Source organism: Corvus kubaryi, unplaced genomic scaffold (genome assembly GCF_017639235.1).
Source record: "Corvus kubaryi isolate FWS band 111438036 unplaced genomic scaffold, C.kubaryi_AGA036_p1.0 37396, whole genome shotgun sequence".
Classification (NCBI taxonomy): Eukaryota; Metazoa; Chordata; class Aves; order Passeriformes; family Corvidae; genus Corvus; species Corvus kubaryi.
The window spans coordinates 20,646,614-20,662,060 of record NW_024581135.1 but is presented as its reverse complement, the minus strand read 5'-3'; the positions used below and the strand labels follow the sequence as shown (position 1 = coordinate 20,662,060).

Below are 15,447 nucleotides of genomic sequence, written 5' to 3'. Positions count from 1 at the left end.
CGCACACTGATAATGCAGTTAATGACTTTGCTCAAGTTGCTGTGCATTGTGTAGGAGCATTAATGTAGCAATAACACTGTGGTCTTCCTCTTGGTTGTATCCACTATATGCTAGGCTTCTTTAGGCATTTTCTGTATTTATTTTGGTTATCTGTGGCCTTTGAAAGGGTACTGTCACGGTTTTTAAATGGAATATGAATGCCAGAACTTTTTAAATTGTATGCATAATCTCCAAAATCATGCTTTGTATAATAATATGTGTGGCTTTTTGTAACTGTTGAAGTCAATATAAAAACCAACTCGCTGCTTTACAAAAATACTGCACTGGGTAAATGTAATGCTTTATGAAATTTCTGTTTTTTCACTTCAGGGGATTGCGAAAATCTGGGGGCAAGGGTAAGAAGCAAGAAAAAGAAAATCTAAGAGGTTCTCTGGATAGCAGGTAGTTCTTTTGTTAGTGTAATAAATACATGCTGCATTCCTAAAATTTGTAACCCAAGAATTTCTTTAAAACTGTCATTAATGTTTGTTCTTAAAGTACATTCTTGTGGCAAAATTCTGTGAAGATTTAATGATGCAGAGATGAGATTCCATCTCACGAAAGAGTGTAGAGGAGGTGACATTAAAACTGTCTTTTGCTTAGGAAGATGAATGTTGAGTAAATTAAGTTAGCAATTACTTGAAGTTATTAAATAGTGTGAAATACTGCAAAAGTTCTTAAATTTGTGTTGTTAAATAACTCATTATTTTGCATGGATATTCAAAGGCAAGTATCAGTTTTCATTTCAAGTGTCAGTTGTGCTGTGAAACTAGTAAAAATAAGTGGCGTGTTTTGAGTTTGTTCTTGTTTTTAAAGGGATGGTTGTGTATTTGAGGGGTGGGGTGGGGTTTTTTGCTACTGTTGTTTAAACAGGATTTAATCTGTTTGTCTCAGAGGTTCCCGAGAACTTTTGGATGACTCTGGCAACAATCTATCTGCATCAGATTCAGATTCCCCTGTTCCTACTTGCATGCCTTTCTCTTGGTTTGGAGACAGCCACAAGGAGCCTCAGGTTTCTAGCAGCAGTCTGCATGTTACTCAGAGTGGGCAGGATGGTTGTGAGCATGGTCAAGAGAAGAACAAAACCAAGGTAAAGATGACTAATTTGTGCTTTGAGTATTTAAGTGTTGCATCTTGATAAAGTAAAAACACCAGTGGTTAGTATGTGGAAGCCTAGTGATTTAGTCCTTGACCACATCACCTCTTACAAACTTTGCTGCAGAAGTTTGAGATATTACAGGTTTACATGCAGGAATTGCGTGTGTGTTCCTGTTCACTCCTCTTCAGTTGAAGCATCAGTAGAGGCTACTCAGGTGAAGTAGCATCTAAGGAAAAATCGCAGAGCATGCTTTTTTTCTGGCTGATAATGCTAAAACTAATTCTGGTTTCAGGAAAGCATAGTTTTAAAAGTCAGATCTGTTTCCCAGACTAGTTTGTGGAGGAAGTGTACATAAATAGAGGTCAACTGTCCAAACAGTTGGCCAGCCAGTTCTTACCATACTGGAATGTAGGGTTGGAGTACCAGACAGGTGGAGGCAGATAACATCCTAGTTCTCATTTACAAATACAGTATTAAAAGCCAAGAAACACATCTATAGAACACTTCCTTCCAGGCTTCTGAGTAACTACTGATCTAATAATTTAAAGCCTTTTAACCAGATCTTGAGACTGAGGCTACACAGTTCAGTCTATAACCATAGTTACAATCTTTACGGTTTAAACTATTGGAAACAAACAGCTTTAGAAACTAAAAGGTTTAATGTGTGTGCTCTCTGAGTATTTGGTAAAAGCTTTTTCAATGTAAGACTGTTCCTAGCAATTTTACTACGTTTTTACAATTTCATTCTCATTTTCTTTGGATTTTGTCAAACTGAAAATTAGAGTTACTTGAGTAAGGTCATAGCTGGGTTTATTCTTGAGTTTCACACTGTTTCTTCACTTTGGGATGCCCTGTTTTGCTTTTCTTCTGTGTTGTTAGAGAGAAATGATTTGTATATCTGGAAGAGAAACTGGCCAGGTTGTAGTCCATTAACTCACTGATCTTTTGCAGAGATTGCAGACAACAAGTCTGCTTTCCATGTTTTCAGATGGTGATTGCACTGAAATGCTATTGTAATACCTTTTTTTTAAATACTTTGTTTCCCTAGTGTAAATCTACGGTCCCTGTGATAGTAAATTGTCTGCATACGTAGTTTTTAAAAATCACAGAAAGTTAGTTTTAGAACCGTACAATCCTTATTTTAACACAGGAACTTAATAAGAGTAGGAACTTTTTAATCTCTGAAGTAGAACAGAGCTTTACAAAATACTGCCCAGTGTGCATCAGTCTAGTGTATTTACAGCTCCTGCATTGGTTGCTTCTGTTGAAGCATGCAGTGGTCAAAAGATGTTTCTGTAAATAACCCAAGGATTTGAAAGGTGTATGCATATACTTCAATACAATTTTTTTATTAAATAGGAGTGCATGGTTGGTCTCTTCATAGGTTGGCCTCTTAAGAGGCTGTAGTTGGTCTCTTAATAGGCTGTAGTAAAGCTATCAAGGTGTTTTCTGTGTAGATAAGCATTCAGTGCATTTGTCTTTCAAAGTCATTGATTCAGAAGAACCCATTGGTCCCCTCTTCTTTGCTCCCTTCTATCTGATTTGAATAATTTTTGTGAGCATAGTAAAAGTCCCACTGCTGCATTTCTGCTATAAGCACCCACAATGTTCCTAGGCAGCTGTTAATGTTTTCATATACCTACCATATACACCTACTTTTTGGCAATCAAAAAGTTACAGCTCTTACCAGATTGAATGCTCTCTTCCTTTGCACATTGTCCTGAAGTAATAGTCAGTCTTTTCTTCTTACTGGTCTATACTTACCCAAGTTGATTACCACTTCAGCCTTCCAGCTGGTTTCTTGCCTACTGGTTTGGGGTTTTTTTGTTTCCTTCTCATGGTCCAGTATGTAATTGCTGCTTGCTGCTCTTTTCCTTAGTGCCAGTTGCAAACCAGCAAGATTTATGCAAGTCTCCAGCTCTATTCCTGCTTTGTAAAATGGTAGAAAGCTGATCCCATTGAAGAATAGATTCTCATACATTCATTAATCATAAAATCATAGTTTTCCTCTCCAAAGTCAGGCTGTTTTCACTTAGCAGTGTTTGGGGTCTTTTGTAAAGACAGTAATGTGACAGTGGCTGCTCCTTCAAATGAATGGCTAATTGTTGCTCATCTGAACTTAGAGTTGATAATTACGTTTGCACAGTAACAAGGCTTTGGCTTGTTTTGCTATGAAATGACATTAAAACTGACGAAGAAATGTGCTTGACCACAGCAGTGAGTCTTGTTACTAAAACAATTTAAAAGCAAGGGACAAAGTCATCTTCCCAGAATTCAAGGAAAGAATACTCCTTTTTGTTGATATTAACTCAAAATTTATAAATAAAGCAATATATAATAAGTATAGCAATAGCATTCATTCATTTTATGTCTGTAGTATCATGTGACAGCAGTTCTTATGATCATGTGACAGCAGTTCTTAAAGAGGAGGTGAAAGCAGAAACCCTAAAATAAGAACTTTGTCATGTAAAAAAATCTCTGTGGAACTGAGTCTTTTGCATTGTGTATAATTTCTATAGTTGTGTTTTAGCATTGACGATGTAAGGAATATAATTCTGTTCTTTATTACCTGGTTTCTGTTGCAAAATTCGCCTCTTAAAGTTACTGCATTTAGAAGGTTTTTGTTTTCTTAAAATGATTCTGAAGTTAGCTTTAAGTTTAAAGTTTGACAAAGTAGTGAGTCAAACTTTTGGATCCTTGTGAAAACGAGAAACACAGGAACTAAAATCCTGTGTGCTTGCAGACAGTTCTTAAATTAGTCACTTGACATAAATCTGTCCCATTTCCTGATACAATACACACACATACATACTGTTTATACTGATTGTTTTTCCAGAATACTATTTAGCTTCTGTAATCTGGTATGCAGTGTTTCATTTTCAATGCAAGGAAGAGCAGTGTGGTATAAACTATATTCTATTACCTTAAATGATAGGAAGCTTACCTCTAAAACCTCTTCTATCCAAATTCTATGCTAGTCAAGAGTCAAAAATCATCTTTGCAACTGGCTCTAAATGCTTAAAAGGAAGTTACTCCCATAAACTGAATAGGAGCAAGGGGGAGGAGAAAACATTACAACTGGTGCTCAGATGCTTAACTTTTGGCTATGTTTTTTCTAAGATTTTTGCTTGAATTTTATTGTCTTTCTCTTTTGTTTTGTTTGTCTGAATTGTTCTTGATTTTCTCTGTAAAGGTAGAAAGAGTGAACTGAGGGCAGCTAAAAGAAAAGCTCCTATATAGATTTTCAGTTTGGGTTGAAGTTAATTTGAGAATAGGTTGATAGACAAAGTATTCTGTTGTTTCTGGTAATAATTTTTACATCTAAAAGACTGAAAAAGATCCTAAAATTTAATGTAATTAATAAAATCTACATGGTAAATAGAACACCATTTTTCAGTCAAGAAAGGTACTACACAGAGGCAGCAGGAAAACTCAGGTTGTGGTTTGGGGGTTTTCTGTTTGTTGAGTTGTAGTGGTGATGTCTTTTTTCTTGAGCTTTGGTGTAGTGTTTTTAAGGCTGAAAATGTGTATCAGTAATTTAGAGTATAAGGGAGTGCACTTAAAAAATCAAACAGAATCCAGAAAACTGAGAGTTCAGGTTAAATTGAAATCAGAACACAAATACAGAAGTGCTAAATGAAGATAACTGCAAAAATGTAGTTCTCTTACAGAAGCGTATCTTACTGAAGAAAAATATCTTTAAGATCTGTTTAATTTAGGATCTCAGGGTGTTTATGCACATAGGGATGTGGTATGGCATCCTTACAAAGTGTAATTAGTTGATTAGAGACTTAGAGAACATTAGAGAAAATACTGATAAATAATTGCTTACTGTTTGTAGGCAGCAAAGAGTAGTGCTGAGAAAAAAATTTTAAAATGGCAAAAGTAGGAGGCATGTTTTTGGCAGAATTATTTTTCACTCACTAAAGAAAAATATTTTCAAGGTCACAATCTGAGTTGGAAATGAAGGGAATCAAATTAGAAAATGTTCTGGAAAAAACATATATTTATATTCTTTAGGAGGGTTTTTTACCAAACCTGCTGTGAAGTTTTCACATCAGGTTTTTTCAGTCTTCAGTTTGAGTCCGAGGCTGCTCAGGTACAACCTACATGAGGTTGTACAGGTACTGGCTGCTGGATAAGATTCAGCCTGGGTCCTGCTGCTTTTAGATGCTAAGCCAGGCATACAGATCCAAAAGCTTTCTTGAAACACAGACTAGGTGTAATAACTGAATGTAAACAGAAGTAATGTGAAGATTTTACATTCTTGCAATATGATAGTCATGTGAATAGTATATTAGTCATGTTTCTAACCTGAATTTTACTTTGTTACTTTTCTAAGAAAATTAATCTTCGACTAGATCACGTTGCTCAGAGCTATGTTCAAACTGAGACCCTGAATGTTTCCAGGGATGGGGTGTCCACCATCTCTCTGGGCAACCTGTGCCAGTGTTTTACCTCCCTAATTGAAGGTGTTAAATGAATTGCAATACAATACAGTATCTTAAATCAAAATTTAAAGGTTTGGGAGAGCTTGTCCTTGGGCAAGCTTTGTATTTTCCATGAATGAACTTATTTAAACTACTTATTTTACTGTTGACTGCAGTGGTTTAACAGTGGGCAGCTGAGAAGTCTAAAGCTAATTCTCGTTTTCACAGCTGTGAAACTGTGGGGGTGCTTCTGTGCCATGGAAATCTTAATGACCATAAACAATTAGGACTGATTTTTATCTTGCCAACAGAACACCACCTTCTGAAACACGTTCATAGTGTTTGTGGAGATTTCAGTTCAATACAAATTCATCATGAATAAGTCCAAGAAATGCCTTTTAAATTGCTTCTCCGGTAGTGTGGTATGCCTGCTGAAAAAGTAACTGATGCATTTCCTTGTGTATTTTAACACCGTTTCAGGTTATGACCGATTCTCTGCACAAGTTGCTCTTATTGGGGATATTGCTTTAATTTTGTTACTGTGTTTCTGAATTCAGAAGTTCAACAAAAACAAGTCAGATGCTTGATGCAGTTAGTACATTTCATGTGTGTTCTAAAGGTAACTGAGTCATACTATTTTTTTTAAACCAAAAATCAAAATTACTAGAATGTCACCTAATGACCTGCTTTTCCAAGAAGTGAGTTAATAAAACATTATTTCCACTTGTTTGCAGAGTAGAATTGTCATAGATGATACATACCATAGCAAGCCAAGTTGTGAACTTTCAGGGTTAGTGACAGAACCAAATCTGTCAGGTCGTTCACACACTTTAACCTTCTCTTCAAATGAGGTGAGTTTCAAAGTGTGTATATGTGTGTTGTTGATGTTGTTGTTCACACTACAGCATGTTTAATAGAAACAGATGTCTGTGATGTGAAACTAGATGGCTGTTCCATATTTGAATGTTGAAGAGCACTGTAAAGAAGCTGTTAATAAACTAAGGACATGCACTAGTGAATGACACATCAGCCTGTGTGTTCTGATCCTAGTTATATCATAAAAATCAGAATGAACTCTCTGATCAGATTGCAGTTTTTAATTTCAAATATAATGGTTCCACTAATGTAAAGCAATTTCCTGGATGAACGAAAACTGCAACATTTTTGACCTTGCCTTCATGTCTGTGCAGGTTTGTTTTACGACAAAATTTTGTCTCAATAAAAAAAGAAAAAGGAAAGGAAAAAAAGTCGGAATATGGTGGTTCTGATATATAGGTAGAAATTAGATACCTGAAAGTGTGTTCATTCCCCTGGAGAACTAATTCCTTTGGCTACAGCTGAAACCTAAAGTCCCCACTTCGGTAGCATTCTGAAATACTGTCTCATTTGGTGTTTGACCGATGGACATCTTTATAAATTAAATCCTTTCGTTTAGGAAAACTCATTAAAAACTGAACATAGTTTTATGATGTAATTTGAATTAGAGGGCAGACTGGTGGTTTGTGAATGTGACGGGATTTTTATTAGCTGTTTTAAGTCAGTCTTTGGTGAAAATCCTAAAATATCCCAGTAATATGTAAAAGTCAGAGTAGTCACAAACAGTGTTGTAAATTCACTAACGGTAAAATCTGAGGTGTCAAATACCATATAACTAGTTTACAGATTGTAGTATAAATTAAGTTTTTGCAGATTTTTATTGGAGATAACAGTCTTAGATCTAATGAAAACCAGAGGAAGTCTAGTTAATAATCTATCTTTGCAAGTACTCCCTGCAGTTTTTTGAATGGTTCAAGAATGGAATATGTGTTTCTAAAACTTCCAAGCAGTATAAATAGTAATATTTAATTAAAGACGTCTACTTGAATATTATTCTTTGATCAGTATTACAAACTTTCAGTAAACTTTGGATTCTAAAACTCAAATGAAAGCTACCTATTACTAATTGTCCATGTGTAAAGTGATGATTTAAGCCTCTTTTTGTTATAGATCAGTCTAATTCCAGGGTTCTGTCTAGTTCATATGTTGCTTATTGTCCCAGTTTTGCATGAGCAGTGAAAGCTGTTTGTACCTTTTCAGTAAATAAATTGAGTACCAAGGGTCTGCTCTGAGGAAAACAAGGAATAAGCTCTGAACTGTTTTCTCTTTTGGAAAGCAGTACGCATGAAGAAAAATACGTATTTCTGGGTTTGGGGGGTTTTTTAAGTTTGTCATCTAGGTCTAGGAAAAAATAAGTAATCAATCTTACAGCAGTTTGGGGTATTTTGAATCACAGAATAAATGTGCTTGGAAAAGACCTTGGAGATCATCAATCCAATCTGTGACCCAACACCACCTTGTCAATTAGACCATGGTACTGAGTGCCACCTTCAGTCTTTCCCTAAACACCTCACCTGGTTTTCAGCTAAACCAGGGATTGTGACTCCACCACCTCCCTGGGCAGTCCATTCCAATGTTTAATCACCCTTTCTGTGAAGAAATTCTTCCTGATGACCAACCCGAATCTTGCCTGGTCAGCTGAAGATTATGTCCTCTTGTCACTGGTTACCTGTGAGAAGAGGCTGACCACCACCCAGCTACACCCTCCTTCCAGGGAGTTGTAGAGAGCAATAAAGTCCCCCCGAGCCTCCTCTTCTCCAGGCTAAACACCCCCAGCTCCCTCAGCTGCTCCTCACAGGACTTGTGCTCCACACCCTTCACCAGCTTCCTTGCCCTTCTCTGGACACAGTCCAGCACCTCAACATCCCTCCTGAACTGAGGGGCCCACAACTGGACACAGCACTCAAGGGGTGACCTCACCAGTGCTGAGTACAGGGGGACAGTCATTGTCCTGGCCCTGCTGGCCACACTATTCCTGATACAGACCAGGATGCCACTGGCCTTCTTGGCTATCTGGGCACACACTGGCTCGTGTTCAGCTGCTGTTGACCTGCACCACCAGGTCCTTTCCCACTGGGCCACTTTCCAGCCACTCTGCCCCCAGCCTGTAGCCCTGCATGGGGCTATTGTGGCCAACGTGCAGGATCCAGCACTTGGTTATGTTGAACCTTGTGCTGTTGGTCTGGCTCACTGATCCATCCTGTCCAGGTCCCTCTGCAGGGCTTTTCTACCCTCCAACAGATCGACATTCCAGCCTAACTTGGTGTCATATATTAATTTCCTGAGGGTATGCTCAACCCCCTCATTCAAATCACTATTGAAGACATTGAACAGGATCATTAACTTAAGCTCTTAACGAGTATAATTTCTGCCTGATGGTTGTTGTCCGAATGGGCTCGTAAGTATGCAGCAGGGGTTGTGCTAGCCAGTGTAACTCCTGCTTTCGGAGGAGTGGGCTATTGCATGCTGCCTTATAAATCCTGGAATTGTTAGGAAACTGGAGATGGAAGCACCTCTTAGAGATCTAGATGGGGCAGCATGGAGGAGTCTGCCTATTTGCTGGGCAGGTGCTCACAAGCAGTTTGGGGACGTGACTGCCTGGTGAGAGTTCAGTTGTTAGCAGCCAGCTAGTTACAGCAGAAGCACTTCACTCACAGATGGTTAGCAAGCTAGCGGGGTAATCCTTCTAATGTTGTTAATATGTTAAATGGTGTGGTATTTTCTTGGGCTCTCTATTTTTATCTCCAGAGCCTCTGCTTGCTTTCTGAATCACATGTGTTTTTATGCTGGAGCACATGGCTTTCTCATGCTTCCATACCTTAGGAGTAGCTTTAGTTCTGCTTTCTGAATTTGCAGCTGATCTCTTGTGTATGTAGTGGCTGTTTTGGGAACTCTTAACTTAGATGTACAAACAGCTTGGCATGTTCCTTCTGCCTCTGAATGGACATTTGAGAAAAAAATTATGTAGAGGTATTATTTAATGACCAATAGGCCTTACTCAAAAGTTCGTTCTCCATCATCTCCTTCCACAGTTTTCACTTTCCTGTATTCTGAAAAATAGAGATGTGCTTTTCCCTTGTGTAGTAGCAAAAATTCAGATTATACAGTATTAAATATCTCTGAGGAGATGATGTCTGTGTGTTTTAATACAGATTCGGGTCTTGATACAACTCTGGTTTTAGGGTTCTGTCTTTACCAATATGAAGTAGAAGGAGTTTGGTAGCAACTGATGATGCTGAAACCCTAAGTTGCCAGTCATAGAGCCTGGTGTAGTCTGTTAGCTGCTCTACTCTGTTCTGCTTGGGCAAACTGGTTCAGAGAGCCCCCAAGATTCTGTCAAGGGACCGCAACTCTCTTGACAAAATGAAAAACTCTGAGTCTTTTTTTTTTTTTTTTTTTTTTTTTTTTCCTTCAAGTACTTAGACTGTAATTACAGAAGTGAAGTTTTTGCATGGCTTGGACAGATTCAGTAAATCTAGAGTGAGTTCCAACTGGAATAAAACACTTTACACATTTTTTTCATGTAAAGAGGATATATAGATATACACACAGCCCCCAAATGATAGAAGTACATAGATATATTAAAAAATATGTATGCATCAGCATATATTTTAGTATTTCTTGTGGCTGATAGACCACAGCTGAGATACAGGTCCAACTTAAAATGCAAAGTAGTTCTCATTTTTTATGTATTATTCATGAACACTTGCTAGTATGACACAAAGTTACCAATATATTTTTTGTATTGCGATATCAGGTTGGGGAGTTCTTTTATCTAAAATTATTAAAAATAAAATGTGCATTTTAAAATTCCCTTGGTAATTTATCCAACTAATCTCTGTACAAAGCATCTCAAGCTTGATAGCTTGGATGGAAGACTTGGTGCTCCAGTTGTCTTGATACAGATGCTGTATAGAGCACTACAAGCCAAACCTCTTCTAGAGCCCTTTCCTGTTACTTCATGCAAATTGCTATTTTTCTTTTGCACATCAGAAAGGCAGATGTGTTTGCACTTGTTGTATCTACGTAAGCATTTTAATTTGGATAAGGAGTTCGTTTTTGAAATAAATATTCTGATTGTTCCCACTTGCCTTACTTTGATTTATCTTGGAAATCAAATCAGATGTGCTCCAACAGTGGTCCTGCTACGTTCCGCTGCTAGTGGCCATTGAGTCTTTCTGATCAGACTAGAGCTATTTGGAAGTGAACATCCTTTGAAATGCTTGTAGTGTGTATTTTAGGACCTCAGCACAAACTGTTCAGCTCTACAAACTCGTTCATATTTATCTGCATTGCCTCCTAATGTAACCACTGTCTCTTGTTTCACAGACCAGGGAAAGCAAAACCATTTTGAATTACATGTAGTCCTTCACTACATTGGAAATTTGAAAATTTTGTTTCCCCTCATACATGTCTTCCATATTGCTTGCTCAGATCCAGTGTGTTGTATGGTCATATCATGTGACAGGTCTACATCTCACTATCTTTGACTTGCAATCACCACAATTATTTTGTTACATCAATCAACTCTCCCAAATATTTCATCAAATAAGCTGGATTTTGTGAAATTCCTTTGGCTGGCAGTTGTAGTTTTTCACCTGCAACTTAACAGGGTCATGTCTCAAATCCATGACTAGAAAGATGCTTATTTCCATGTTTTTTGTTTACAAATGAGTGTAAGGCTCGCTGGAAAAGGGGAGCATATTTTCTATTTGCAAATATCTTTGATGAGTAGTGGAAGGTGGCCAGTGGAGCAGTCTGCAAGTTTAATGCATTCTGTACTCAGTCATGAGCTAGTGAGAGGTGATGCTGGATAGAAAAACTTCAGTTAACTGATGTTACTGATTCAAATACCACACTTGAATTTCTTCTCTACAGACATTGAGCTCTGTTGTGTAGCTTTTCTTTTGTGATAGAGTAATTGGGCTTCAGGACAAACAGCAGCACCTTTTCCCTTCAGAAGCAAAATGAAATTGAAGCAGGGTACTTAAAAAAGCTCTGTGAGCTGGCAAAGTCTATTTTCAGTGGAAGTCTACAAGCTGCTATGTTTCTGAAATGGTCATCTTCTATTTGGGCAGACCTCTTGAAGTGTTGATGTAATAGCATTAGTTGAAAGAATGAACAGTCCTCTCTTTTACAAATGTACAAAATGTAGTAAAACTACCTAGAGCACTCAGCAGATTTACTGGCTACTAGAATTGCTTTTATTCTGGATTTCCATCACAACGATAATCAGTCATAGGGGTTGAAGTGCTTGATGATTCTTCATGCTGTGTAAGGTAGCATCTAACATTAACATAGAGCTGTCTTAACCAACTAACTGAGGAAGTATGTTCATTGTTTGGATAGGTCCAATTTACCTTTTATGTTCTCTGTTTCTGACTTAGTTTTTGTTGAATGTTGTAGTGTCTTCTTCTTTACAGTAAACTAGGCAAACTGATTTCAAGAACTTAAGTCTTTTTGGAGTAGAGCATGTTTAAAAATGCACTTTGTTAATCAAACTCAACTGGCAACTGGAATTCAACATACAGTCAAGTAAAATATTGCTGATTGTGACTTTTCTCAATTGGTTAGGCATTGGATGATGAATTTACAACAACAGGAAAGCAAAATCAATGGCACAGTAGACCTATTTCTGAATGGACCACCCAGCAAGTATGCCACTGGTTAATGGGAATGAACATGGAGCAGTATATTACAGAGTTCACAGCTATGAACGTAGATGGACAGCAGTTAATGCAGCTCGACAGTGAGAAGTTAAAGGTATGTGAATATCCTGGGACAGATTTGTAACTGTACAGGTTTCACTGCTGATTCAGACGTATTTTTAACCTACAAAGTCCAGTTTCCTGGTTTTGTGGCTTTTAAGGGATAGTTATTTGTTCTTTTTATTTATTTATTTTGAGTTTCTTGCTTTTGAAATACTTGGAGACTGTATAGTTAGATAGTAATTAGTAATTGATTGTAGAATTAAAGACAGGCTGTTTATAGACATAAAAATAACAAATATTGCTTCCTTGTTTGTATCTTGAGGAAATGAAAGTAAGCATAATTATCCAAGGGGTCTTGATACATCTGTCACCTAATCTCAACAGAAGGTCGTATCAAACAAAGCAAGTTCTGGCCAATTCAAATAGAATTGCAGGATCCAGTTTTAGAAGTCTGTTTCTTCCAGATTTCTTCTTCAAATGGAAAGGCTAAAATCCTATCTGGTGACCTTTTAAATGTTTCAGGCTTTTACTCCTGCTGAAAATAGGTATTCTGAATCTTTTGAGCCTTTTCTTGCCATTTTATATTTGGAAGGCTGCGCTGTATATGTATTCCTTATAGTGCTGGTAAATTCCTGCAGTTTTCTTTGCTTGTTAGATTATCACACTGCATTTTGGACAGGCAAGAGGTTCATTGGTCTATTCTGGCATAAGGCAAATTATTATTAATGATCAGTAGTAGAATTTGAGGGGTTTAGGTGGGGAAAAGGTGTCTAACTTCAGTCTCCAAAATATACCTGAATTGCAACACTAAATGTCCTGTGTTTTATAAAATATCATGGGCGCAGAGGAAATACAAGTGACTGTCTCCAGTTGTGGAACCTTGAATGTTGATGCCTAAAGCTCAATGTGCACCTGATGCTGTTGAGGGTGAGACAGTGTGAGCACAATCAGGCACTTGGAATCGGGCACTGCCACCTGCCGATCGCAAGTTGAAGTGTACTGTCCACTTCCTGACTCACTTCTTAATTATACATTTTAAAATCCTTAAAATTAAGGAGTAGTTACTGAATAAAAACTCCTCGTGTATAAAAAGAGCTAGAAAAATATCTGGAGACTACTACTTTTATTTTCTGGAAATGCACAGGGGTTTACATGTTTGTAAAATGCAACACGAAACTGTTATTTCACAACTGAAGAGTTGGCCGTGGTTTCCTTACCTACGTTGTTACCCAGATGATTATTTACAATCCTTTTGAGGCCCTAAGTCCTTATTTTTCAAATAAGCAGACTATCTTGCAGAAAAGTGAATAACACTTTCTTGCATTGCTAATGCACAAGCACTGTTGACAGTGCTGTTGGAAAAAATTACTGATGAGATTTTGTTTTGTTTTCCCCCTCTAAAGGCTTTGGGAGTTTCCAGTCAAAATGACCGATCAACAATAAAGAAAAAAATTAAGGATATTAGAAAAACACAGGAAAAACTGGAAAAGCAAAAGGAAAAGGTTCAAAAGAAGGAGAAGGAAGTTCGCAAGACTGGCAGAGTGGTGGCCACTCTTGAATCAAGCTGCTAAAATGACCATTCTGTTTTAGTGCAGACTTGCCTAATCTTGAGGAAGTTCAGCAGATTTGTATATAATTGTACAATTGAGGGAGGAGGGAAAGTGCAACAGTTCAACGTGGTAGGTGGTTTTCTACTTTTAAATTGTGGTCCCTCCCCATTACAGCCCAATAAAATGAAATAATACTTTCAGTATTTTTATGTCTAGTTGACTCTGCCTGTACTAATAGAAAATAATTTCACTTTCTGCCTTAAGTAACCTTTCTGCTTCTAAGGTGTCATATGCCCTTTTCATTGAAATTGATGTTTGTGAAAAGTAGAATGCTGTATTAAAAATCATTCCAGTATTAGTCAACTAGCATTTGATAGAGTCGATTCTGATAGAGGGACAATAGAAAAATCCTGCCAACAAATTCAGTCTGTGACAGTCTGTTTATCTGTTGCCACTAAAGATGTATAGTAAAAATTAAGTTTAAGAAAATGGTAATGTCAAATTAATTTAAAAAGAAAGCATGTATTTCAAATTTATGGATTATTTTGTTTTAATTCTTGTACTTCTGGGACTTCATTTAAAGTTCTCTTTAGTAGCACATTGTTTTTGAATTCTATGTGTTGCAATTTACTGAGAAAATGACAAGAAATACTAAGTAGTTTTCACAAACTACACATCCTAAGCATATTAGGTTTTCTGTACACTACCGGTATGGTGTTGGGACAAGGTTTAAGCCTATAAATAAGATCCTTTTTAACCTATTTTTCCTAAATGATACATAGTTTTATAGATTTATGCTATGAATAAGATCCATTTGCAATACATGTATTTCTCTTTTCTACATGCTACAAGATTTTTTGCGGACCAAATTTATATATTTTCTAATTTTAAACAATACTGTTTTTCAAACCTAAAATACCGAGGGAAGAATTGTAGGAAAAATTATCACTGACGCACTGGGTTTCTGCCTTGTATTTAAACGTTCAGTTGTAGACTACAGATTATTTCTCTTTAAAGGAGGATTTGATTCTTGAAATAGCTTAGAACATGACTTGGTGTTTCGTATATTTACATACTATTTTCTAGAGACACTACAAGAGCACTTCCTTAAATTAGATTATTCCAGAAGCATAGACTAGATTAAATATCAGTTCCACCCTAGAATGGACTAGAACAAAACGTACATAGTTTGTTTATGTGGACCAAGTTCTCCTTTAAATCTATGGACTGTCTCATTTTAATTAAATGAATGAACTTCACTGTTGGTGTTTCACATTTATTATTTTTTTGTATAAATGTCTTAAGAATTTCAGCAGAAGGACTGTGTGGAAATGCTTCTGCACACTAGGCATTTCCAAAATAAAGTTTGAAAATATTGGTAATAACTACTTTTTTTAAGAGGTTATATTTCAGTTTTATGCATTCTTTGGTCAAGATTTAACTTATGTACTTTGTTTGCAGTAGCTTTGAGTTGTGTGCCGAACTTACAGACCTTGAACCAAAGATGAATGCTGCCCTGCTGATGAAAGAGAAAGGAATTACAAGTATGGAATCATCAAATGCTCAAGATCACCCACATAAAACCACCCTTTAATTAATTCAGTCAATAAAGTTGAGTGCTTTCACAGCTAGAACACAGTATATTGATAGAGCCCCATATAACCTTTTCCCTTTAAGCCTACTCCTGGACCCTGTGAAGAGTTTTCTCATGAAGCAGACTAGTGGAAATAATGGTTTCAGAG

General features: G+C 37.0%; 1 protein-coding gene across 5 annotated transcripts in view; it reads left to right on the top strand.

Moving 5' to 3' along the window:
* Positions 1 to 14,964, top strand: part of LOC121670415 (neurabin-1-like) — a 42,551-nt gene extending 27,587 nt beyond the window's left edge. For 3 of the 5 annotated variants that reach the window (XM_042040569.1, XM_042040568.1, XM_042040567.1), the window contains exons 15-19: positions 370 to 441; positions 934 to 1,129; positions 6,303 to 6,419; positions 12,019 to 12,207; positions 13,559 to 14,964. In XM_042040569.1, coding sequence (XP_041896503.1) covers positions 370 to 441; positions 934 to 1,129; positions 6,303 to 6,419; positions 12,019 to 12,207; positions 13,559 to 13,726 — 742 coding nt within the window. In that variant the 3' untranslated portion in view covers positions 13,727 to 14,964. Of the gene's footprint in view, positions 1 to 369; positions 442 to 933; positions 1,130 to 6,302; positions 6,420 to 12,018; positions 12,208 to 13,558 lie in introns of those variants that run through there. The other 2 variants (XM_042040570.1, XM_042040571.1) reach the window with 2 other exon arrangements.
* The last annotated feature ends 483 nt before the right edge of the window (positions 14,965 to 15,447 follow it).